Below are 26,880 nucleotides of genomic sequence, written 5' to 3'. Positions count from 1 at the left end.
GTTGACGACTCTACATGTTTCGATGTTACAACGTCATCCTCAGGAGTGTAACATCAAAACATGTAGAGTCGTCAAGTTTTTGAAGGCCATAGATAGGCCTAAATAAAATGTTTTTAATTGTGTAACTGTTTAACGTTGAATATTATTTATGATTTTAACTTTATACAAAAGTGCCAAAATACTATAATTAATAGCACAATTACTGTGTTAGAAAATTTTTACCTTTAGAGGCTCTGTTGTCATTTTTATGGCTTGTTGTAAAATGGAAACTGGAAAATCAGGATGTGGAGCTGAGCTCAACCATAGCCGAAAGTCCTGGTGTATGGGTTCAGATTGAAGATGTTCAATTATTCTTTCTAAATGAGGCATCCAGCTTAAAGATAAATGACAGTTGGCCAGAAAAATCCATTTACCCTAAAAATATAAATAATGAAAAAATGAGGGGAAAACATGCATCACTAAAGTAGGATCAACGTTGTATTTCCTGAACTCTTACAGAATACTTCTTATCAGAAGTTGTTTAAAATAATAAGTAAGAAATTCATTCCTTAATTCTAAGCATAATATTTGATTTATAAATTGAAAAAAAAAACACTGCACAACATCAGTTTCTAAGAAAAAGTGATAGCTGAAGTAGCCTTAATTGCCAGTAGTACAATTAACATGCTATTCATTTGGACAATTTTTAAATGAGCTCACAAGTTTATATTTGCTATTAAAATCATAAAACTCTAGTAAATTTTTGTGATATGTAATATTATGGTAGTAGGATACAATTCTCCTTAAAGATTTGAAGTACATGTTACAGAATTTTGCAATAAGACTACTGTTCATCCAATCTTAATAAATAAATCTCATACAGTACTTCTTTTGTAACAATTTTGACTGGTCAAAATAATCTTCTAAACAGTACTATTTTAGAATAAGCCTTCAATGATGTTTTATTTATTCCTTTGCAACCCTTAAATATGTATAGATATAGATTTTTTATCATATATATAAAGGAAATGATTTTTTTTGCTTGATAGAAAATTAATATTAATTTAACATTTCATTGTACAAAATCATTAGTTTCATCTTTAAAAAAATTAGTAGTTTTGTTTGTCATTTTTTTATCTAAATGAGCAAATGCGTGCTACACAGTACATGTACAAAATGTAAAATAATAACTCATGTAATGCCTTATTATCTGCTTTGAGATCATTCACCCGTTAAAAACAAATAAACTATATATATATATAATAAAAATTAAATAACAAGCAAACAGAATGAAAATTAGACCCATATAGTTGTAGTATTAACCTCTTTAATTCCTTCTTTGATTAACTGTGTTGCTACAGGGGATTGACCTTGTCCTAGTGAAAGTGAACTAAATCTTTGATCCATTCCCTGAGTTTTAGCCAAATGATGTAGTGATCCAGATGGATCCTATAAGAAAAATAATGACTAAGTTTGAAAGAGAAGGAATCTTTATATAAAACACTTTATACTTGTAGCATATACATATATATATATTCTAAAGTAGTCATAAACCACATCTAACACCACTGTCTTCAGTCAAAGGTGAATTGCATCAATTATACATTATAAATGATATTTGTAACCTTTACTAAATCACAAGCAAAACTAAATACATAAAGAAAAAACAATATTAAAGTGACCATTGAACTGTCAGAGCAAGTAATTCCATGGTGCATATTATATAGTGGATCTCAAAAATAAATATTCTTTCAAAAAAAAAAGAAAATGCTCTGTTTTGTATTAAACTATAAGTTCTTGTTACTTTTACTAAAAGCAGTGAATAATCACCTTTAGTATAAACATTGGTAGGAAGCACTATGTAAAAAAATAATTTGATAGTTTTTCTCAAACATATTTTACACTTACATATACTAAAAAAATTGGAAAAGGAAAGATTTATGAAGCAGCTAAACATCTGAGGAAAAAAACTGAGTAAAACAAGACTATTTAATATTTAATTTCACATTCCATTTGTACAAAAAGTACTTGAATGATCAGTATGAGGTTTCCCTGTAAAAATACAACAATCTGATGTAATAATAAATAAAAATTTGTATAGTAATGAATAAAATCCATGAAAAGTAGACTATTTAAATGTGTATATGTACAGGATAGTTGACATTACAGAAGTGTTGTAATGGGATATTATTCATAATTAATTAAATTTAATAATACTGTAGTAAACATCCAAAGTTGTATGTCATAAGCTTAAAGTACATTTTATGCTTCATAGAAGTAAGTCTTTTTTACATCATCAGACATATTAAATGCATCTAAAAATGTACATCAAAAAAATGGGTTGGGTACATATAAGTATTAAAGATACTTTAAAAGTAAACTGCTAAGTTAATTACACATTACTAAATATAGAATTTTAAAAAATCTGGCATAAATGAACAGTATTTTATCAAAATTATCTATTCCAAAATGTAATGATTTGTAATAATTGTTGATAAAATATTAAAAATCATTAGGTTTTGAAATCAAAAACAGATAATCTAATGTAGTCACAGAGAGATGGAGACAGACCAACAACTGGCTTAAAAAGTCTAACAAAATTATACCTACCACACCAGGAGAAAGAATAAACATAAGAGGAGTTTTAGCAGTTGAATCTTCTAACACAGCCAACATGTCAAGCACAGGAGGTTCCACAAACCTGTAATAAGTGTGAGATATTAATGCACATTGTGATGTTTGTGTAAAACATAAAGTTATATGATATAACTGTTTGTCTGCTAGCTAGCCACTTATAATTCTTGTAAAGAGTTTACAAAAGACACATGCCTGGACCCCAAACTGTTGATCAGGAATGTTTTAACACAGTTAGTAACTCGATCAGGACGTAGGCAACGCACAATCAACATCTTCTGTAACTCTCCACAGGTGTTTTCCCATTCAGCTAAAACAAAAAATAAACAAATTACAAATTTTCCTTTAATTCAGTGATAGAACTGTGCACTGTGTAAATAAGCATACATAACATTTAATGAAAAAACAAACAATAATCATAAGGGGTAAAAATATGATTGATTTTTTAAAATATCGGTAACTGAGCACTTAAAACTATGTATGCAATTGAATCAAAAAATAAACAAATTTTGAAGTTTATCAAACAAAATATGAATTAAAACATACAAGTTCATCCAGCAGATAGTTCAAATCCATTAGCATTTTTTTAAAGAAACACAAACAGAAAACATCATATGAGAAATTATATTACCTGGAATATATTATGAAAACATTATCTGAAGAAGATCAGGAAGACTGTTTGAAATTTTCCTGTTTATATGAAAAGAACCAATCTTTTAAAGCTTTGTGGAGAGTTTTGCTGAGTTTAATAGCAAGTAAAGCTGTATGTAAAAATATTTTCATACATTGCATAAAGCTTTATTGAGAAAATTATTAACAGTAACCTGCAACTATTATAAAAACAAAGCAGATATAAACACCACCATAAATTATTTTACACATTTTCTGATATTTGAACTGAATATTGAATCATATATCTTGGGACTAAACAATATCTTCTAGCAGTGATGTAGTTATGAGTGAGTCGCAGTCCACCCACTCACCACCTGAGCTCACCCAATAAAAGACTGCTTGGTGGTTACCTCATCCAAATATGCCATATGTATTGTTTCTTGCCTATCCATTGTAACTCCAGGCCCACCCAAAATTTAGTACCTGGCTATGCCACAGTCTTTCGTACATATTAATGACATGCAAAGTTTACCTGGAAGCGAACAATTTTCAGGATAGGGGTTGATATACCACTGATACCAATCCTGGGGATATTGCTCAAAAGAATTAGCAATACCAACAAAAGTAGGTAGTTTGTCTAGCTCTGTTATGTTGTCCCAAGCTAACTCTGTTAGCCAGTGTGGACTGGGATTGTCCATTTGTTCCTGATGATTCAAGACCTGTCAAATAGATATAAATACTTATGATTAAAAAAAAAGTATATCTCAAAATCTTACATAATCAAACCCAATGTATGATATTGATACCTTTAATACTATAACAAAAATAAATTACATTTTTATAGTCTTACAATTTTAGACCTTATCCTATTTCAACTAAGACTGAATAAATGAGATATCTTCTAGCATAATTTATTTTATTATCTAAGAATATCTTCACTAAACTATAATAGTTTTGTCATTTTTAATTTTAGAGTGACAGGTTCATTAAATCTCAATTTATGTTTCATAAAACTACCACAAGTAAAATGTTGCAAATACACAGGTCATAATTTAAGTTTTCACTCTATGCATTTTAATTAATTTTGTAAAAATGCAACAGAAGAGAATTATGTAAGATAACCTGAATAATCAGACAGTTCTGTACATGCCATGTTTGTACTTTACACACATATACACATTTAGAATTAATACTGAATTAGAAGAAAAGTGTAATATTCATTAATTTATTCATGGTTCACCAATAATTGCAACATTGACATCTGTATATTACTAATTAAATATTTTAAAGAGATTAAAATGTTTGTTCATTTCTGAAACCCAAAGTTTTTAAAACGTATTATTTTCTTAAAGATATATATATATGATAGTCTGCTTTATGTGAAATTAATAGTCCAAGCCACTGAATTAGTATCTTAGTATCTGTTATAATAAATTAGTACTCAAGTTCACACAACCATAGTCATCTCAATAACAGTTTTCTCAGCTTATTGATATATTCTAATGAAGACTATAAATAATTACCAAAATAAATTTTAGTAGAAAATACAGAGGGCTGAGTACATTATAATAAAACGATTTTGAATATGTAGATTGGTAAACACACAACAATCATAGCCAATATATGGTTGTGGTGGAATGACATGTATCAGAACTAAATTTTGGCATTGCATGGTACTTGTAGGTAGTATGATGCTACCAAAAACTGATCACTTTTGAGAAGGGTATGCAACAACTATTTCTGATGTACAATATTCAAATACTCAGATTGTATGGATATGTTCAATTCATGGAATGAGATCTCCCTTTTATTAATGGCATTGGAAAACAAAGGAATAAGTATCAACTTGAGGTACTAGGACATTCTAAGAATAGCCCTGCATCAAGCTGTACCCCAGCCATGATAAGCAAAGTGTGGCATCTTGTAACAGGTGAAAATCCACAAACACAAATATCAACAACAAGAGCTGTTACAGACTCAAGATAACAGTACACAACATAATAAAGAAGGATCTTTATCTGAAAAAGCAACACAAGTCAAGTGTACAAAACTTTCTTACAGACAACAAAGCCATTTAAGGAAACTAAGTTGTAGAGTTATTGTCAAGATGCATGGCTGTAAGATAGAGCATTATCAAACGTAGCAACATGGACTATAACAATGTGGTTAGATTCCAAAATTATTTTAATATGAAGTTCTCAACCCCTGTACTTGAACCTAAAATAGTCCTGGCACAAAGTTCTTCATTATTTTATCACAAATAAGATGTATAAATCTTCACAGAACTTACAATGCCTCCTCTCAAGAAAAAATTGTATTCCTCCAAGTTAAGTTTTCCTGAAGCTTCTAACAACTTAGCACACATGTGAAAAGCAAAAAGCAACTTGTGTCTTTCAAATAAGGCTCGACAAGTAAACCTGTAACAATTCAATATTTAAAACAAATGTAAAACATTTTATTTATTTATTAGATGCGACTTTTCAGAAGTTCTTAAAAATTAAAATATAAATTTCCAGTAGGAAACATACTGAAAAATCTACAATATAATCATATATAACTTTATTATGGAACACCTACTGTGTAAGAAATTACATGGGATGGTATTTAAGAAAAAAATTTAAATGCTAATAAATCATAAAAAATTCCTAAAGAAAAACTCCTGATCAAATCAGGCTACTAACAGAGACCAGAGCCAGAAATCGACTTAGTAATGAATATAGCTCATATAATATACTTTTCTTATATTCTTACTTATACTGATTAGAATGCATTATTTCATCAATTATGTACCCTCCTATTGTTGAGCCAGCTAAGGAGAATTAAGTTAGTCTAAAATCCATATACTAAGCTAACAATACAAAATAATATTTATGAAAAAGTATATCATAATACAAAATTAAAAATAATTAAAACAGATACATTAAACATCATAACCATACTCTTAATGAAAGCAGCATAAGAGAAAGAATAGAGCATATCTGAATAATCTTAAATCCAAAATAACTTAAGAGAAATTCAAAAAATTACATTTTCAAAGACTTGTTAGGTACTTATGAGAGGTGGATATTGATTCACAGAGTTACTTTTTCATCATCAGTCTTTCTGTCATTAACATTTACATATTTAGAATTTCTTATAGAACAATCCAGTGCCTGAAGGGACTTTCTGACTCAACCTAAAAACTAGAATAGCATTTTACATATTGTAATCAAATTATTCAAAAATAATATCTCAAGTTTAAAAACATTAAAAAAACCTAAACAAATCCTGATTAATGCTACAGAAGTTAACATTTTCCTTACCTGAAAATATATTTCTGATAGATACCTACCTTTTCACACAGAATAGCTTGATCCTTCACACATTTGCCTATGAGATGTGCATGCCATTAGCCTTCAGCTAACTCCCACCTAAAAATCACATGTTTAATGTGAACTGCACAATAGCCCTCCACCAATAGGATGGTGACACAATCTCTTTGTGCAGTAACTCCCCTTCAGCAATTGGGCTCAAAATAACTTCATTTGTAGATGAGGCATTATGAAAGTGTACACAGGATAGCTGGAATCTCACACTGAAATGGTGAAGAAAATAGTACAAACATTAAACCTACATGAGCTCCCTTCTGAAAGTACCTGATGGGAAAGCCCATGAAGTATTACATCTGATAGCAGGAGTTCCATTGGGGCACACGCATAAAGATACTGCATCCGGTCTCGATCAGGGTATACTTTTCACCTGGATGGAAGAGGGAGGAAAGGTAAAAGAGCTCTAGGTGTCACAGAGGTGGACAGAAATTTTTGTTTGAACAACTATTCACTCATACACAGGTGGTTGGCAAGCCAGAAGTGTAGTGTGGATAGGGTGTGATCAGAATACTGTGTGTGTCTCACCTCCACACAGAGAGAGATGGAAATGACAAACCTGTCCTGCTGCAGGAGGAGGGCCCTCTAGCTGTTTGAGGGGCGACCAGTTCTACCCTACTGTCTTATTGCACACTATATTGTGCCACACACAATAAGTGAGGAACTCTCCATGATCCAACACCTCAGTGACTAGGAATTGGTATGTGGCAAGGGTCTCCCATGCTCCTCCTGAAGAGGGGGGGGGGACCTGGAGAAGAGCACAGATCCCCATTGAATGCCTCCTAAAAATGTTTTTTTTTCTGTAGACAGTGTAATGGATGACTACAAAACCCTGTTTTGAAAAGTGAGAGCCAAAGAAATGGGAAATCACTTCCCTGGTGTCAGCTTTTTCCATGATAGTCCAAGAAATGGTATGGTCTGACCAAAGGAGTTGACAAACCCACCCAATAAGGGTAGGAGGCAATAAGTCCTTGAATGAAGAGGGGTCCAAAGACAAAAACAAATAATGATAGGAACCCTGAAAAGCAGATTTTGTGTCAAATAACACTGCACAACAAAAACAAGACACAGAAAATGATCCTGGTCCAAATGAACATAGAAGTGAGGAAGATAGGAGAGAAAGAATGATAACCTTCATGAGCAACCAAAGTCTTAGAAAAGCCAAATCTATTTACAGGAGTAAATATGTACAATGAAAGACAGTGTGGGAAGCATTGATGGTACATATGTGATCTTTTTCTTAAATCGAAAATGTATTTCCAATAATACTTATCTTCTCTCACACTACAGCTGTTACTCAAACGTCAGGGTTTCTTCTTTTGCCTATCTAAGCATTGGTCTGATTTTTTTCTCACATGTTCCAGTTTTTTATACCGCACTTAATCGCACTTGTCATTATTTGTTTCGTGACACTCTCCACCTACATCAATGCACCCTCTATCCTGGTACTGTATATAAGCACCCCATTCAGATAATGTTATCACTTTTTCAAGACTAACTCAATACACAGTCTCTAACACCTGCTCTTATTGTGGAGGAAGGGCAGAAGAGTGTGAAAAAAGGTTAGTATTAGTGGAAATACATTTTTGAGTTATGAAAATGTTAACTTTCAAAACATCCTTACCTCTCCTCACACTACAGCTATAACCTGGAACTTAATTCATTACTGTGGGTGAAATTTGACATGATATATCATCACTACTGTCCAGGCCCCAACCAGATATCTAAGGTTACACTGCTCAGGGTTGGAATTATAGGGCCATGGTCCCTATATCCAATATTGGTGGCTAGGGCAATTGGACCACAAAAAAAAAAATATATATATATATACATATGTATATATATTCTTATGAGTGGATCCCAACCTATAGCCATAGAGGGATGTGTTGCGAGCCACCAGAAGGTGAACCTTCTCCTCAACCTGAAGAAATCCAAAAGGCAACACCCCAGGCTTGGAATGATGGGATCTTATACACCTTACTCAACCTGAAGAAACAGAACTCCTCCAGTCTGGAATTATGATCACTCATCCTCACTCCCCAATCTTGAAGACAAGGTAATTTCCACTTACTCCCAGAATTATGGAAAGGACATGAGACAAACTGTTTGCAACCAAAAATCTAGGATGGGACCACTTTGTGTTTGGAATCATGAGGAGACAATGGACCCTCTTCTGTGAACAATGTACTGAACCAGCATTGATCATAAAAAAAGGGTCATGCTCAACCCAACTGGATAGCCGAGCATCAAATCTGAACTGATATTATGATTAGGCTTCCAAGTAGGCCAGTGCCTCTCCTACCGATATCTGAGAAAAACATCCAGGGACCCAAGTAGGAGGGCCTCCACCTTTGCCCTCTTCTCCAAGAATGGAGGAAATTCACTGAAACACTGGAGAAAAAGCTCCTGTCTACCATCATCCCAGTGACTGAAAAATGGGTGTGATAAGGACTCCCTAACTCCACTAGTAGAATTGGTAATGTGCATTTGGGAGTCCTGACCAAGTTCCCTAGATTTTAAAAACAAACCAACTCAATTACTCATGACAGTCCATGTGTGGTGGTCCAGCATAGTACAGCAATACCACCCGGTCAACCTCTAGGTGGAGTTATGGAACACTTTATTTCTATAGAGCATGTTGCAACCTAAATAAAGTATACTGAATTAGTGATTGCTAGTGTGGAATTGGTTTGATAAAAGCATGCTGCTTTGGCAACACTCACCACAGAGAGAGATCCTGTGTAAACAAGGTAAGCAACAGAGAGAAGTGTTGCAATGAAAATACTCACCCCTCTGTATAATCTATTGGAAATAGTTAAGATGGCTACAGAGGGGTAGTCGAAAATCCTCAGATGAAGATGCTACCAGATTATGTAAATAATGTGAGATAAGAGTATTGGGAGAAGACCACATACCAGCCCACACAATGTCCTGCAGCAGACAGTTCAATTGGGCCACTAAGAACATAGAAATATAACGAATGTGATTATATGTGACTCACAGAAGACTCCTTGTCATCAAAGGGAGCTCAGAATAAGCAATATGGATTAATTCCGTACCCATCTCGTCAACATAACTGGAGATAAATCCAAGGAAATGAAATGATCCCAATGAAGAAAAAGTTTTCTAGCATCTCTAAAGGCTAATGTGGGCAACAAAACTCACAATGGACATAACAAACAATCAAAATCTGATCAGTCTAGCACAGATAGCCTAGTTGCTTTGCAGCAAATAATGCCAAACAACCTGATCGGTCATAAAAGTGAGAAATAGTGATCAGAAGAATTGGTGTAAAGGATTTATCCCCTTTCCTGTCTGACAGAGCCTTAGGAAAGAAGAACCAGTCTGAGGACATAGGTAAAATGATAAAGCGAAAACCACTCCAACTGGCGATATTTGTAGGTCAGTAACAATGAAAAATAATCCTTCAGAGAAAGGTAATACATTGCACATGTGGCTAAGGTAACAACAGGTAATGCAAATGAACATGTAATGTAACCTTAATATACCAGTTATGTAACTGGAATGTTTGTTTGGGAAAAAGGACCCAAAGCGACTTGAGGAAGCCAGAAAGTACTGGGGATTCAAAGAACTTTTGTCTCAAGTATCAAATGGTAGTCGATAAGGCCACCTTATACAAGGCAACTCTGGAAGATACAAAACTCTAGCCAAAGGGCCAGATCAAAAAACGAGTTATGGTTGGCACTTCTGATCGAAGTGGGTTCAACCTCCCCTCAAGACATCATTGCCAATATGTGTGCCATTTTTGTTGATATATGTTTATCGTGGGACTAGGCAAAGACTGAGTAATTACTTGGCAGCCTTAGAAATTAAACACTGATGCTGTTTGAAGGGTTGCATAACTACCATGCCTGAAGCTTGAGCTGCTGGATAGTTGGGTGTACCATGTCAGATCATGGCTGCCTCCACAGAAATGGCCAAAGAGGAAGTGAAAGAGGTGGGCACTCCTGAAGGTACCACAGAAGCAGAAACCAAAGTGTAGCTGCTAATAGGGTGCTGTTAACAGGACCTGACCATGGGTTAGAAGAAATCATAGTTAGTACCTTGGATAACATACAAATTGGAGAGAAGGACTTAGAGTTGTAATCTCATACCATCCTGATGGAATGCATCCATTACAAAAGCCCGTGGCTGAGGTCCTGGAGACTAGAGTTTCAAAATGAGAGCCAATCTAACAGAAAACCTCGCGATGCAGCATCCATTCTATTGGTAAAATCTTCTTGGGTCGAGACAATTGATCTGCTACTGCAGTCATCACCTGTAGAACATGGCAAACTAGTAGAGTGAAATGATAGGAGTGGTCCTGAGAAAGGAGATCCAAAATTCGAAAACAAGGAGAAAATGCTCGTACGATTTGGCAGAACACACGTGGTGCCAATGCTAGTCCAATGGTAAAAACCCTAAACTGCAGTACCTGACCTTTGTGCACAATAAATGCGAATAGTTGCATAATGTCACCACTATGGCAATCTGCAAGTAGGAGCCAACTCCATCAAACTTGGACATCTCCAATCCTAGTAAAAAAAACAATTCAAAAGTGAGAAATGAGTGACTTGTAAACCTTGGAGAATCTAGGAATTGATATAGACGAGAAAAATTGATGACTGGACACCAATCTCCTGTCGTCTTTGGCCCGACAAACTGATGGGAATAAAACCCCAGAATAACTGGCGTGATTCTTTCTCTCTCCCAGACCAACCAAACTGTGATAGCCCTAGAACAAACTTCCAAACTCCAAGGATCTGAGGAAGATGGAAACCATACAAGTTTGGTGAATATTAATGGTGAAAATGTGAACTGAATAACTAATCCTGACCCAAGGACCTATAGTGACCATGGATCCATGGTTACGATTTACCACACATCCAGAAATTATCGGAGCCAAGTCCTCACAGACCCTGATGGCAAACAATAATCACTAACTCCATTGGTAGTATTCTGACCGAACATTGGAACCCTTGGATATGGACAAAATATATTCTGGGTACCAATGGACAGAAGGGCTGATGTTGGGACCCCCGAATAGGGGCAAAACTATGACCCCCTGAAGGAGCTGATGAATGTTGAGATGCCAATAACAACAAAGATGAATGTAGAAGCTGACAATTGAACCAATGCGCATGTTAACAATGGGTCCAACTCATCATCAATGGACTTGGTGATCCTGAGAATCTTTCAACAAAGTTTAATTTTAGGAAAACACATTGGACTTTATAGTTGTAAGTCCGTAGAGTTACCACTATCCCACCAGGGGGCATCGATCTATTCAGGTTAACTATAAAGTCTGTTCCAGAACCCCTAATTTCTAGGGGCATATTGTTTGAGAGTTGGAATATGCTTCCAACTGGCAGTGGTAGGCCAAATTATGTAGTTCTAACAACCATGCTGGATAAGGCATAGCTGTCTTTTCACATAACTGAGCAGTAAATCTCCATACACAAACCACAATGTCAATGGACAGATCGAAACTAGGTATTCACTACCATAACTTCAACCATCAAGTAAGGCGCAGGCTCAAAAGCAACTAAGGAAAGAACCCCAAACATCACACACTGAATGGGCTAACTGAAGAAAAAAGAGCCAGAGGCAGCTTATCCCAAAGTAGCCTCCTGAGAAGCCAAAAGAAAAGAAGGTGCAGGAAAATGAATATAAATTCTCTACAAAATGTTCAGGATCGCCCTCAACTGCAGCCTCAGAGCTCCCCAGAGGAACACCACCAAACTAAATATATGTCTCCATCTCACTACAATAAGCTCACTGACAGTTTCTACTGAGAATGACTCTCCCTCCCCAATTGCTGAGTGATGCTAGATATTGGAGGTGGGGTAGGGTAGACCTGATTTGCTTCTGTGCTGGAAATAATAACCCGGGTACTCATGCCATATATTGGCTTGTCAAATGAAAAAAAATTATTTATGAAAATATTCTAGGTGACATGAAGAACACTCAAAGTATCTCCTAACAATCATAACTCAGAGAAACCCATTAGTGAATGCTCTGACGAAAAAAGTGATAACAGTTTCTGAATGAGGTGCTTATATGCAGTTCCAGGATAGAGGGCATACTGACGTAGATGGAGAGTGTCATGAGACAAAAATCACCAAGTGCAATTAAGTGGGGTATAAAAGACTGGAGCAAGTGAGAAAAATTCAGACCAATGCTTAGATGAGCAAAGGAAGAAACTGGCAGTCGAGTAATAGCTGTAGTATGAGCAGAGGTAAGTATGTTTTGGAAATCTAAAGAACAATGACTACAGGCTGCAAGAAGAAGGATGTACGTCTTCAATGAAAGATGGTATAAAGAATGGGAAGTCAAAGACTCAAATGCAGCACATGTGAGAGCATGTAAAACCATATTAATGTCCCAGTCAGACATGGGAGTCAGACAAGGGAGACAGCGAAGAAGGAAAGAAGAAAACAAAATAAAGATGATAAGGGAAGAAAACACCCAACAGTAACAGATAGTGCAAAATGACCGAAATCGACAACCTATGGTCTAACAACCATGTATAAAAGGCTGAAAAGTTGGCCCAGAGGAAGAGAGTGGTAGATGGACCAATGTTGAAAAACTTGCCACTTCTATTAATAGACAGACAAAGTCAAAGGATGAAAGAATGCAATATGAAGAAGGCTACATGATTAGAGAGTCTGGTCCTGTGGGTGACTGAACAGACAAATCCTACACGTTAAGTTGAATGGACAATATCCCAGGCCCAGGGTGAAAAAGAGATGTGTGAGGTTGAAACAAGAAAGAGAGTGTATGGAGAAGAGGAAAGAGGTCCTAGATGCTAACTAATGAAGCAGAGGAAACCAGGGTTGTGCATGCCAAAGATGTGCCACCAACAGGATCTGACAACGAATGCCTTAAATCAAGGCAAGTACAAATTAGAGGAGATGAAGAGAAAGTTAGCCATATAGAAAAAAAAAGAGATCATTCCTGGCTGAGAACATCAACCATCAGTGCCAAAGGATGAGGAACTGGAAATCAAAACAGTGGAAGTTTGGTATTGAGATAGTGGCAAAGTTAATGTTAAGAGGCATGCCCAACCAAGAGCAAACCCAATGAAAAACCTGAAGACAGAGAGAGAGAGACCATTCTGTCTGTCCAAGAGAGGCGATCTAACCCCATATTCAGAGCTCCAGCACATTACAAGCTATGGGACTTACCCGAGCCCCAAATAGCAGGTTCTGAACAAGAAAGCAAAAAGTTCTGGAATGGTATGGGAACATGCCCAACGAACTGCGAGAAGTTCAAGTATGTTGATCTGGGGTGATCTGGGTCATTTTGTTATTCAGAGACAAGCCCAAGCCTGACAGAGAAGCATCTGTGAAGATATGGAAATCCGGTCAGGGGGTAGCATGGTGATGTCCACTGTGGTATCAGCATGGTCGAGTCACCAAGAAAAGTTCCTCAGAACAGAAGATGGTAGGCTCAACACTGAAGACACTGGAGGAGGCACATGTGTGTATGACCTAAAGGTATGAGTATGGTTCAAGTAAAACCAAAGTCCCCAAAAGAAAAAGAACCTAATGTGTATAAATGAGAAGCAGAAATTTTGGTAACAAGACATTCTATAGTTCACAGGTGAAGAGGTAAAGGCTGAGCCTGACTGAAATTAGAGCTGAAGAATATGCTCAAAGGTAGACATTGCAAAATGTGTAATGCTTGACTAGTCAGCTCAGCCAAGCAGCCTCTTGCAAAAGAAGGGAGGTATGAGAGAAGGAGTCCTTCTAAGAAGGGGCAAGGAGAAGCCAAACATCTATGTAATAATGGAATTTCAACCCCAATCCATGAATATGGTGAGGAAAGGAACCCAGGACTGGATTGAAAATGTAAGGAGCAGACAAAATGCTAAGAGGAAGAGTATAGAACTGGAAGACTCAGGTCTGATGGATGAAACAGGGAAAATGTCCAGATGATAGAGTATGTGGAATGTGTAAAAACGTTTCTGACACGCTGGGCTTGGTCATCCACAGAATAGGAGAAAAGGGCCATCAGAGAGAAAAGAAACCATCAACTGGTTGAGAGACAACAGGTCAATAAACAAATGTCAGTCCCCAGTCTTCTTAGAGACCACAATGAGAGAAGAGTAATATTCCAAAGAAGAAGTAAATACTCTCTTGATGGCATTTTTGGTCAAGAGATCCTAGACCACATCCTCAAAGCAAGGTCGGAAAGAGGAGCAAATGAAACAGGAAAAGGAGTGAACATGAAGAACATGAGGAACTCATCTGTCAGCTGAATATATAGACAAACAGCTGGTGAAAGCGAGACAGATGGGCATCCACTGGGCTAGAACAGACAGGATACTCACCAATAAGATGAGCAATGACCCTAACATCATGAAGTGAGAAAACAAAAGAAGAAAAAGAGCAAGCAGAAATGGGAAGGAGAGACGCAAATTGAGTAGGCCTAGAAACAGGAACAGAATGGCGAGGTTGTGAAAAACAAAAATAAAAAAAGACAATAAGAACTAATGCCAGGCCACCTTGACCTGGGTCTTCAGAGAGTCGGGAACACCACCAAAAACGTCCAGGCAAAAAAAAGGAGCCCAACGAAGATCATGGAGATAAAAGTGAGGTGGGCCAACATTAGTTAAGAAAGAATCTTAATCCAACTAGCAGAGAAACCAAGTAAGGAGGGATAGATCAAAAGTAGGAGTACAGGCTAAAGTGGTGGAGAGAACAAACCTGTGCAGAAAACCTTTCAGAAGCACGATGAAGTGCCTCAGAAATAAGGTGAAGGAAGAAGAGGTAATGTAAGAGGGTGGTAAGAAAGAGACAAAGGCATTAAAAATAGGCACTAGTAAGTGAAGTACAAGCTAAGTGGTCCACCCCAAAGCAGGTAAAAGAGATTCCAAAGATTAGGAATCAAGAAACTCAAATGAAGAATAGCTGTAAGCCAGGAGGACGAGGCGTGCGAGTACTGGTGCATAGTTGTTCAAGTCTTCATGGACCCTGATGTCAGGAAAATGGGGGAATACAAAATAATGTTAAGTGTGGGTTTGGTGTAGTGAAGAATGAGAGATATCAAAGGCACTGGAGAAAATAAAGACATAACTGCAAAATCATGTAAAAAAAAAAAAAGAGATTAGAAGGATGAGGATTTTTCTCCATAGATAAAGTAGTACCTTGAGCAAACCCTGGTGAGGGAAACAGATGGTCAAGATCATTGTCATCCTGTTCATTTTTGAGGAGAAGGGATGTCATCCAAATGGATGGAAGAAGGAGACCCTGTATGCATAAGAAAACCTACAATCCATTGAACAATGGCAGCCACATCCTCCACAGACAACAAGCCTCCAGTAAAAATAGAAGACAAAGTTCCCATGTTAGTAACATTGTCACCATCACAAGGTGAAGAAGATGCTACCATTGTTGAGAATTCATAATATGTAAGCAGAAAAAAAAGTATTTTTCTTTAGTAAAGAAAGAAACAGTTAAGCTTGAATGAAATTCAAGTTCCATAAATTATTACAAATATCATGTAGTTAGTTAATATGTTAAAAACAAATCCATTTGAGACAATGCTGAGGAAGTTTAGTAGTTAAACATGGTTCATAAAAGAGTAATAAAACAATGAAATTAAATGAAAAAATGCATGCTTTACGAGCATGAGGCTGTTTAGGATAAATAACTGTAATTTGTTATTACAATCTGCAGTCATTTGAGAAAGAAAGCAGAGTAATTTAGATATATTTCTTATTTTTTATGGCAATTACAAGGTGTTATGGTTGAAAAAAACAGATAAAATTGATATTCATTTAGGAGATTCTAGTGATTAAGTAAATGAAATATGAAACTGTACGATGAAAAAAAATTTATTCTTAGCATGAAAGTTATAATTTTCCTACACTAAAAATGTATTTACAATAGATACTTACCTCTATATGCACAAGGTTTTGGCTCACCAGTAGCCTTGAAACTCCCACTTACCCCATGTTTCAACATGGTTCAGCTATGTTGTAGCATACAAATGCTCATGCGACAACCCTCCACTAATAGGAGTGTGACACACCCTCATGTTGTAGATGCCTCCCTCTATACTATATAACTCCATCTCCACTTTCAGATTAGACACCAAAAAAGCACCAGAAGTGGGGAAGAAGGGTGGAAAGTGTGAAAAGAGGTAAGTTTCTATTGAATATACATTTTTAATGAAGGAAAATTATAACTTCCAATATGATACCTTATCTCTTCTCACGTAATACCAGTGCAAATCCAAAACCAACACCAGCCACCCAAGTATTTGATATCTAGATGATGGTAGGAAGAAGGATTGCAACAGGGTGGTCCACTCAAATCCATAATCTGTCAACATTGGGAACTTATTATCGAGTCCAATGGGTCAAGGGCTCCATACCATTAGATGTGTAAGGACGTATTTTGGCTGGTCCAGCTCTAATCCAACACCAGACCACCTGGAAATCAACATCCAGGTGGTGGTAGGATGAGGGGTACCAGCTGGAGGGCTGAACTGCATTTCAGTAGATTATCTACAGTCCATAACCAGAGAGCATGAGGTATTTGTCTTTCAGTCTGTGGTAGGAGGAGGATTCACACCATCTACACCAACAGAACACCACTACCATACTCTCAACTAAATGGGATTGAGCACATTCAGGAAGAAGCCTCCATGGTCTATCACCCCAGTGGCTAGGAGTTGATAAGTGGCAATAACTACCTTACACCACTTGAAAAAGTGTGGAATAATGTGGTGGACAGTCTGGAAGGAAGACAACACTGGAGACAGTGCAACTGGTGACCACAAAACCCTATTTTGAAAAGCAAGTCAGTCCTGATTTATTCAATCCAGTATCAGAGAAATGGGCAGTTATTCTGATACTACTTTACTCATGATAGTCTATGAGTAAGTATGGTCTTAGACAGGCATACTTATGATGCAATATACTGCAAGGTGAACCTACTAGCAGTTTTGCAGAACACCCCATCTCAACAGTGGGCATTATAGACCTGAAAGATTGTACAATGTGGATTTGGAGGCTGGTCCAGCTCCTTTCCAAAACCATATCCTGGGAACCAGCATCCAGAAATTTGTAGAATGGGACTTCCCCAGCTGAAAAGTATACCTAGATATGCGCCACTCACAACAGAGTGGGATCAAATATAGAAAAGTTCGGGACTCTGTAAGGGATATGATATATATATATATAGAACACACTCACTCACAGTTGAATTAATGTGTGGAATATGGCCACAGGTGGAACACAATATCCAGATGAGGAGGAAATGGCCACATGATGCAGGTAATGGGAGAAGAAGGTGTTCAGTATAGTCCACGTATGAGCCTGGATTATTTCTTCGAAAGAACAATGAAAACAAGCAGCCAGGGAAAAGGTAGGGTGTTGAATCTTATGAGAAGACACCCGCAAAAGATGTTGAGAATCGGAAGATAAGGAAGAATAAGCCAATTTGATAAGGTGACAAATCCAACATGGAAGAGTGGTAGGTGAAATGTCTCCATGAGAGGAAAGGTTCTAATGGATAAATAAAGAGGAACAGGAGCCAGGGAAGGAAATCATGCAGGCAATATAACACTGTAGAGCACACAAAGGACACAGAAATATATCTGGATTAGAACAATGATACAATGGGAAATGGAAGAGAGGGACATTGATATAAAAGAGACACTGTCTTCCTACGTCACCAACATCTTGGGAAAATAAATGCAATCCAGATACAGAAGAACATAGGTACTGTGATAAAGGTCACGTGATATGTCCAGAGCAAAAACATCTGACCTACAATGACCACAGGCAAAAACGAGTAAAAATAGACTGTGAGGGCAAATGGTATAAGAAACAGGTACTCAAGGGTTAAAAGGAAGTTGGGTAAGAGCCTGGGGAATGACATTGAGGTTCCAATCGTAAAGAAGCATAGAATAAATAGTACAAAGAATCTGGAAAAAACAGAACAAAAGGGAGATTACCAGAGAGGAAAATACTCTATGAGAATGGGAAAAACTGAAAGTGTTGGACAAGGCTGCTCGATAACCAGTAATGGTGGACATGGAAGAACCATTATTGAAAGGGCAAATAAAATAATTGGAGACATGAGGAAAAATATGATGAGAAGGGAGGTAACCATGGCACAGAGACCACCTGAGAAAACACAAGCAAAAATAAATACATCTGAATACTACTATGCCAAATCAAGAAGTGAAGATTGGGTTCTACAGCATAAAGGGAGTCAGCTACAACAGGAGGGTGTGTCACATCCTTTTGGTGGAGGGCTGTTGCATGATCATTTGCATGTAACAATGCAGCTGAGTTACATTGAAACATATGGTAGGTGAGAGTTTCAAGGCTAGTGGTGAGCAAAAGTATTTGTGCATATAAAGGGCAGCACTGAACGAGAAAAGCTAGTATTTGAGTGGAGGTAAGGTATTGTAATAGAAATTATCTTGCACACAGACCTGTCAGAGTCTGATTGTGACTGACTAAAGTAAATTCAGAAAAAAATATTTAGTAGAAATACTTTATTAAAAATAATGATTTTGTTGTAAATAACATATCTGTAATGTCTTTTTTAACAGCTTACCAAGTTTCGTGGAGATACATTTACTAAATTCAGAACTATAGTAGACATTGTATTTCCAATAAGGGCTTAATCAAATGGAGAGCACCCATGGATATAGAGGTTAAGCATAATTTCAAAACAAGTTAGATTGATACACTACTTTATTTCTCTTATCTTACTTGTAGACAGCATATGTGTGGTAGTCATTCAGTTTCTCAATTCTGTCTTCCAAATGTGGAGAACGTTGGGACTTTTCAATAGAAGAAATGAACAAGTCAATATAGGAACCTAAAGAAAATTGATACATAGGATCTATCTGCCCCATGTCATTCATTACAAAGAATAGAATGGAAGCTCTCTTGGCACAAGACCGGTAGACCTAGAATAACAAATAAGTAATATTTTTACATAAAAGAAACAAAGATTCATGATTAAATGTTAACTTAAATTTTTTTCATAAATGGTAGAAGTTAACATTTTCTTAAATCGAAATGTATTTCCAATAGTACTTACCTCTAAGCATTGGAGTGGTTTTTCATGTTTGATTCAGTATTTTATTCCCCACTTAATTGCCCTTGGCAATATCTGTCTTTTCGATTTAAGAAAATGTTAACTTCCAAAACATACTTAAATCCCCTTACACTACAGCTATAATCCCACATTGATAAGGTGGAGGGGCCAGTGAGGGCATTATCCATACAGAATGTATCTGCATAGACTGTGGGTGTGCCAATAAAATATTAGCACCCTAGTGGGGGAACCACACTACACCCAGAACAGATATGCTCTTCTCTCAGAACCTATATGATGAATTTCAGGTAAACTATGATGTGATATGTTATCAATATCACCAAGTAGACAAAGTCCCGTGGCTCAGTGTTGAAATTATAGGGTCAAAGACCCTAAATCCCACGTTGGTGGCAGGGACATTTGGACCACAATATATATATATATATATATATGTATGAATGGATCTAACCTGTAGCTATAAAGTGATGTATTCCATGCCACCAGATTCATGATGAAAAGGTAAGCAACACCTAAGTGGACAAACTCTCTCTCTTCAACCTGAAGAAGTCCAAAATGTAACACCCCAAACTAGGAATAACGGGATCCTGTATGCCATACTGAACCTGAGGAAACAGAACTCATCTGGTCTGGAATTATGAACACTCATCCTCACTCCCCAACCGTGCGGGCAAGGAAAATTCCACTTGCCCCGTAATTATGGGGAGGATGTGGAACAAACTGTGTTCAACCAAGTACCCAGGATGGGGTCACTATATGTTCAGAATTATGAGGACAAAAAGGAACCTCTTCCATGTGCAATGTACTAAACTAATATTGATAAAAAAAGGGCCATGCTCAACCCAACTGGATAGGGAAGCATCAAATCTGAACCAGTATTACATGTAGGCTCCTGCATAGGCTGGGGTTTTTCCTATCAACATATTGGAAAAAATATCCAGGGTCCTGGGTAGAAGGGTCCCAACTTCGCTCTCTTCTCCAAAAATGGAGGAAGTTTACTCAAACTCTTTGGAGGAATAACCTCTGCCCACCACCCCAGTGACTGAAAACTGGGTGTGGTAAGGACTCCCTAGTTCCACTAGTAGAATATTTGGGGGCGGGTAATGCTCGCTGTGGAGTCCTATGGGAAAATGATCTGGAAACAGTGCAATAGGTAAGCCAAGTTCCCTAAACTTTTAAAAGCAAACATTCTCCGATTTATTTAATTGAATGATTGGCAGGGGGTGGGCAGAATCCTCTTATGGCTTACTTATGATAGTCCATGAGCAGTGGTCCAGCGTAATACAGTAATACCACCCAGTCTGCCTCTCGGGGGTCTTATGGAATCCCTCATTTCTACAGAGCCTGTTGCAACCTAGATAAAACATATTGGGTTAATGATGGCTAACACGTACTTGGTTTGATAAAAGCACACCTGCCTGGGCAGTACTCACCACAAAGTGGGATCCTGTGAAAAAGTGGTAAGGGACCCTGGAAAGTAAGGAAGAGACAATATTAATAATGAAGGTACTCACCCCTCATTATAATCTAAGATAAGATAGCTACAGGGGGTAGTCAAAAACTTTCAGAGAAAGATACTGCTAGATCACGCAAATAATGTGAGATAAAGGTATTGGGGAAGGTCCACATACCAGCCCGCACAATGTCCTCCATCAGGCAATTCAACTGTGTCACTAAGGGAATAGAAATATAATGAATCTGATGAGTTGTGATTCACAAAAGTCTTCTCGCCTCCAAAGATAGCCCAGAATAAGTAACATGGATCAATTTTTGTACCCACCTCATCAAAGTAACCAGGGATAAATCCTGGGAACTGAAGGATCCCATTGAAAAAAACGTCGATGTCTAGCATCTCTAAAGACGTTAGTGCATGCAACTTAACACTTCAAGGCACTCATTGGACATAACAAATGATCAGGATCTGATCGACCATAGAGGTGAGAAATAGTGGTCAAATTTATCCCCTTCCCTGGCTGCCAGTGTCTTAAGTAAGAAAGACCTGTCTGGGTATAGGAAGATTAGGTAGAATGCTATAGCATCCTGTGCACATGCAGCACAAACAACTCCAACCAGAGACATCCACAGGACAGCAGCAACAAAAAATAAACCTTTAAAGAAAGGTGATACATAGTACATGAGGCTAAGGGCTCAAATGGATGTCAAGAAAGAGCATGTAATACAACCATAACCCTCTCTCCCTGGGTACCCTTTACTGAGCATGATGCAAGATTTTAGTGTCTTACATTCAAAGTTTTATTAAACTACTTTTTTTTATGTTATACCAATTGAAATATCATAAAATCTTAGCTAATAATTCATATCTCAATAGTATGCAAGTTTTAAGTATAAAAAAGTATAAAAAAATCCTGAATTCCCACTAGTGTAACCCACATAACACATTTTGTCTTAGCATGTCATCATCCCTATTTTATCCATCATCCCTCGAAAATGTATGAAATTAAACCTAAAATACTCTCTATAAAACCACAATTTTTATGGCCTTTAATTTTGTTTGGTTACATAGCTATCAAATAGAAAATCAGATCCCTCTTGCCACATCCACCTGTCATATCCTCTCTTTCACAATTCATTGATAGTTCTCTCTTACATTTCATTATAATAACGTATTGTATAATGTTGTGTTCTGAACAGATAATCATAGCACTCAGAGTAGCAACATCGTTCCAGTGGGAAATTCAATGACTAGCTTGAATGAATTTGTAACGGGTCTTGTCGCATAGTTAGAAAGCCTAGAACATTTTGAGAGATAAGTGAATTTGTCTACTTTTTGCATATTATTAGTCTATATTCTTTGGTACATTATTTAATTAAATAAAAATTGTTAAGCACTTCACTATAATTACTATAAAAAATCAGGATTAACTCTCCTCGACAATCGAGGGCAAGAAAAAAGAAGATTGGATAAGTACTTTATTTCTTGTTTTTCATATCTATTCTTTATTTATTATTGTAAAAGTAACTAAAATTAAAATATGGATCTCTTTAAGTTACTTAAGACTAGAGTAGGTAAAATAAGTAATAATAATAATAATAGTATAATTAAAATGGTTCATGAGGCACGCATGCAAGAAGTTCGTGGGTAATGTAATTTGATAGCCGAATGTGAGCTGCACGTTCCCCCAGTGATTTACAACTATAATGGCACCGATAGTAGTTAGACACGGTTCAAAGGGCAATAAAACAATAAAATTTAATTATTAGTATATGAATAATGTTACGAACTTAGAGCTACTTAGGATAAACGAATGTAGTTTCATATTATAATTTGAAGTCATTCTACAAAGAAAATAAGGTTAATTTAGGTTTATTTCGATTTTGGTGGTTACGAGGTTCATCGAATTGACCAATCCCGTTTTGAAATAGGGTAGAGAAAATAACATATAAACTATAAGAATTTAGTGAAAAAAAAAAACGACTTGAAATGCATTTAGGAGGTTTAAGGGATTACACAAAGGAAGTTTGTGATTTTTGAGATGACGAAAAGTTTTTTAATTTTAACATGAAAATTACTTTGCACACGGACTATTCAAAACAAATACTCAATATATTCATGGACAAATCTTTATTTTATTTTATTAAAAATACTTCACTAAGAATTATGACTTTTCATATGTGAAAGAATTGTAATATTAACTGAAAGACTGCCAAATTCGTGAAGATATACCCAATATATTGAGAGTTATAAGTATTAAATTCATATCAACTTTAAATGAGTACAAAAGGTCATAGAGGTACAATCCTGTCCAGTCCTGACTGAATTCATTTATTGCCAATGCCCAAGGATATGGTACCACAGAACAAAATACTGGTAGTTGAGTATTCCAATGAGTGGCAAATGCATCGATCATTAGTGTCCCGTACTGAGAGCAAATCCAATGGAAAACATTACAATGCAGCATACATTCTGTTGAGAGAATCCAGTTGGGTCGAGATCTGTCATGAAATTATTCACCTCCAAAGCATGCAAGACAGTACAATGACATGATGGGAGTGAGCCCAATAGAGAAAATCCAAGGTTCGAAAACAAAGAGACCTGGACCAAGTGCCCCATTGATGGGAAATGTAAGACACCATCATGGAATTGTCAGAGTGAAGCATGATGATTTTTCCTTCAATAAGTCCAGACCTTGAGACACCACCCTTTTAACAGCGAGAAGTTCGAAAACACTGATGTGTATGGAAGCCTCATAGTCTGTCTATAGGCTCTGGAATTCCAGACTATTGAGATATACACCCCATCTATCAAAGTGTGACATCCGTGAAAAGATGGATCTCTGCATGAGGTAGCAGCAGAGGAACACCTATTGCACTACTGTTCCAAGATGTTGATAATGAATAAGGAGACTGGAGAATCCAGTGGATTGCTATACATGATCCATTGGGGAAGGGATCTCATATGCACTCATCCAAAAGGAATGAAGAATGTGAGTGATGCCCACATCACCAAAAGAGAAAGAACCATCCATGCAGTGGGAGAAGGAGACATGGATAAGTCAGACTGCCTGTTCCAGAACATAGAGGCGGATGGGAGTTGGCTGAGCCCGACTAAGATACATGTTGATGATATATTGTGTTGGAGTGAGAATAAATTTCTCGGCTCTGATGATAAAGCTGCCTTGGTGGAATCTGGTGTGACGTTCCACCAACTGACGAGATGGTGTCTCATTCATGTAATGGTGTGTGCACAAGCCTCGGGAATGGAGGTGATGAGGAAAAGCTCTTACAATCTGGCAGAACACATATGGTGCCAATGCTAATCCAAAGGGCAGAGTCTTGAACAGTAGCACCTGACTCTTGTGCACAAAACTCCACTATGGGAATGTGCAGTCTCCCCTCTTCTTGGAAACAACAAACAGACAGGAATAAAACCCTGAAAGAACCGGGAAAACTCTCTCCACTGCCCCCTTGACAAACAAATCTCTGATAGCCCTGAAATAAAGTTCTGAACTGCATGGATTTGTGGGAGGTGGAAACACTACAGGCTGGGTGGATAATGGTGGTGATAATGTGGAATGACCAATCCTGATGCAAGGATCTATAGTACTCATAGATCTGTGGTAAAGGTTTTCCCACACAGCCAGAAATTCTCGGAGCTGAGCCCCCATAGACCCCAAAGGCATACAGTAGTTACTGACTCTACTGGCATCTTTCCAGCTGTGCAGAGGAACCTCATGGATATGGGTGGAATGTATTGTAGGTACAAATGGACTGAATGGCTGATGTTGGGGGTTGGAATACTCGAATAGGGGCGAAACTATGACCCCCTGTAAGAGCTGAGGAAATTCGAGAAGCCAATTATGACAGGAATGAATGCAGATGGGTGACATCAACTCTTGATTCCAAATACTCTAGAATGCCCACAAAAAATCAAGGGTTGGAGAAAAGGGGCCTCACATAACTCACGAAGGGTGGCAGCTGATAGATGAATGCCCTCCAATAACACATCTCTACTCAACAATATACCAGTCAAGAGACTAGGGAAAGTGCTGAAGCTGAAAATCGCACCAAGGTAGATGGTAACAATGATTCCAACTCATCATCAAATTGATGTGGCAACCGCTGAGAGGCTTCCAACAAAAGTTGAAGAGATGATAACACTGTAGTTAGGGTCAGACGAATCCTAGAAAACTGTGATCTATTCAGACCACAGATTCCATTTTGGAGACCCATATTTAAAGGAGCTGGTATTTTATTTGAGAGTCTAAATACATGTACATTTGGTGGTGGTAGGCTAAAGCATGTTGTTCTGACAAAGATGGCAGATAAGACATAGCTGTCACTTCAAGTAACTGAGCAGTAAACCTCCCTGCATGAACCACAATATCAGGGGATGGAGGGAGAACTAAGTACTTGCCCTCGGACCTTTCTGTCATCAAGGAAGGCAGAGACTCAAAAGCAACCATGAAAAGACCTAAAACATCACACACAATATTTAACCACTGAAGAAAAGATGACAGAAGTGGCTGATCCAAACTGGGTTCACGAGAAGTTGACAAAGTAAAGGAATATGCTGGAAAATGCGAATCTAAATTCTCTCTCCAGAATGTCTAGGATAGTCCGCAAGTGCAGCCTCAGAGCCCCCCAGAGAAACTCCAATGGACCAAATATATGTCTCCATTTGACTACAAATAATTGAGAGTAACTCCTCCTCAACTGTTGAGCAATGCTAGATATCAGAGGTGGTAGAGGAGAAACCTGAATTGAATCCATGCTGAAAACAGTAATCTGGGAATTCTTGCAGTGTATCAGCTTACCAAATGAAGAGAATTATATGATTTTTACAAAAATCAAATAGGTAACACAAAGAATGCTCAAAGTATCTCCAATGGTCTTAGTACAGAGAAACCCATTAGTGAACACTTTGTCGAGAAAAAGTGATAATATTATCTGAATGAGGTGCTTATATATAGTACCAGTATAGAGGGCACATTGATGAAGGTGGAGAGTGTCATGAGACAGATATCACCGATAGCAATTAAGTGGGGAACAGAAGACTGGAGCAAGTGAGAAAAAATGCTTAGATGGGTATAGGAAAAAAACCGTAGTGGTCATGTAATAGCTGTAGTATGAGAGGAGGTAAGTATGTTGTGGAACATATATACTTAAAAACTGTAATGCATAAGCTGCATCATTTTATAAAAAATAATTATACATTGTAATATAATTCAGAATATAATTATTGGGTACACAACTACAAACTATACATAATAGATGTAAAACTATGGAGTAAGACACTTCAAACATAGCTTAATATATTTTCAGATACCTCATTCATCAATTTTTAGTTCCCAAAAATCTCATTAGAAGCATATTATTTTTAACATTATCTTACAGCGATATTTAATATAAATTTGCAGAACATTATAATGTTACAAAGTTAATCACTTCAAAAATAAACAAAAATATTCAGAGACAATATTTATTTCACATTAAAAAGAACATGATTATGTTATAAATACAATTAATCCTAATAAAATGCCTTTTCTACTTACTTCCCGAGCATTGTCAATCCTTGCTTCAGTCTTCATGCTAACTGTCAAATGTTCTGCTACTTGCTCAGCCGTGGCCTTAGAATTGTGTAAAGTGTTAACCAAAACCTCATCATCAAGAAGAGATCCCTGGGCTTCATTTAAAAGTCTGAAAAAAAGCAACTTTACTTAGATTACAAGATTTAAAAAAAT

At 36.9% G+C, this 26,880-nt stretch overlaps 1 protein-coding gene across 1 annotated transcript in view; it reads right to left on the bottom strand.

The window, feature by feature from the left end:
- Window positions 1-26,880, bottom strand: part of LOC106474875 (dynein heavy chain 2, axonemal-like) — a 192,529-nt gene that overhangs the window by 22,641 nt on the left and 143,008 nt on the right. The window contains exons 52-59 of the mRNA XM_022380112.1: window positions 26,692-26,836; window positions 19,330-19,529; window positions 5,516-5,642; window positions 3,758-3,944; window positions 2,809-2,923; window positions 2,590-2,680; window positions 1,303-1,428; window positions 223-414 (exon numbers count right to left, since the gene is read on the bottom strand). Of these exons, the coding sequence (XP_022235820.1) occupies window positions 223-414; window positions 1,303-1,428; window positions 2,590-2,680; window positions 2,809-2,923; window positions 3,758-3,944; window positions 5,516-5,642; window positions 19,330-19,529; window positions 26,692-26,836 (1,183 nt within the window). The remainder of the gene's footprint in view (window positions 1-222; window positions 415-1,302; window positions 1,429-2,589; window positions 2,681-2,808; window positions 2,924-3,757; window positions 3,945-5,515; window positions 5,643-19,329; window positions 19,530-26,691; window positions 26,837-26,880) is intronic.

This window comes from Limulus polyphemus, unplaced genomic scaffold (assembly GCF_000517525.1).
Source record: "Limulus polyphemus unplaced genomic scaffold, Limulus_polyphemus-2.1.2 Scaffold143, whole genome shotgun sequence".
Lineage (NCBI taxonomy): Eukaryota > Metazoa > Arthropoda > Merostomata > Xiphosura > Limulidae > Limulus > Limulus polyphemus.
Note: the sequence above shows the minus strand (reverse complement) of the source record. Positions and strands in the feature narration are given on the sequence as shown.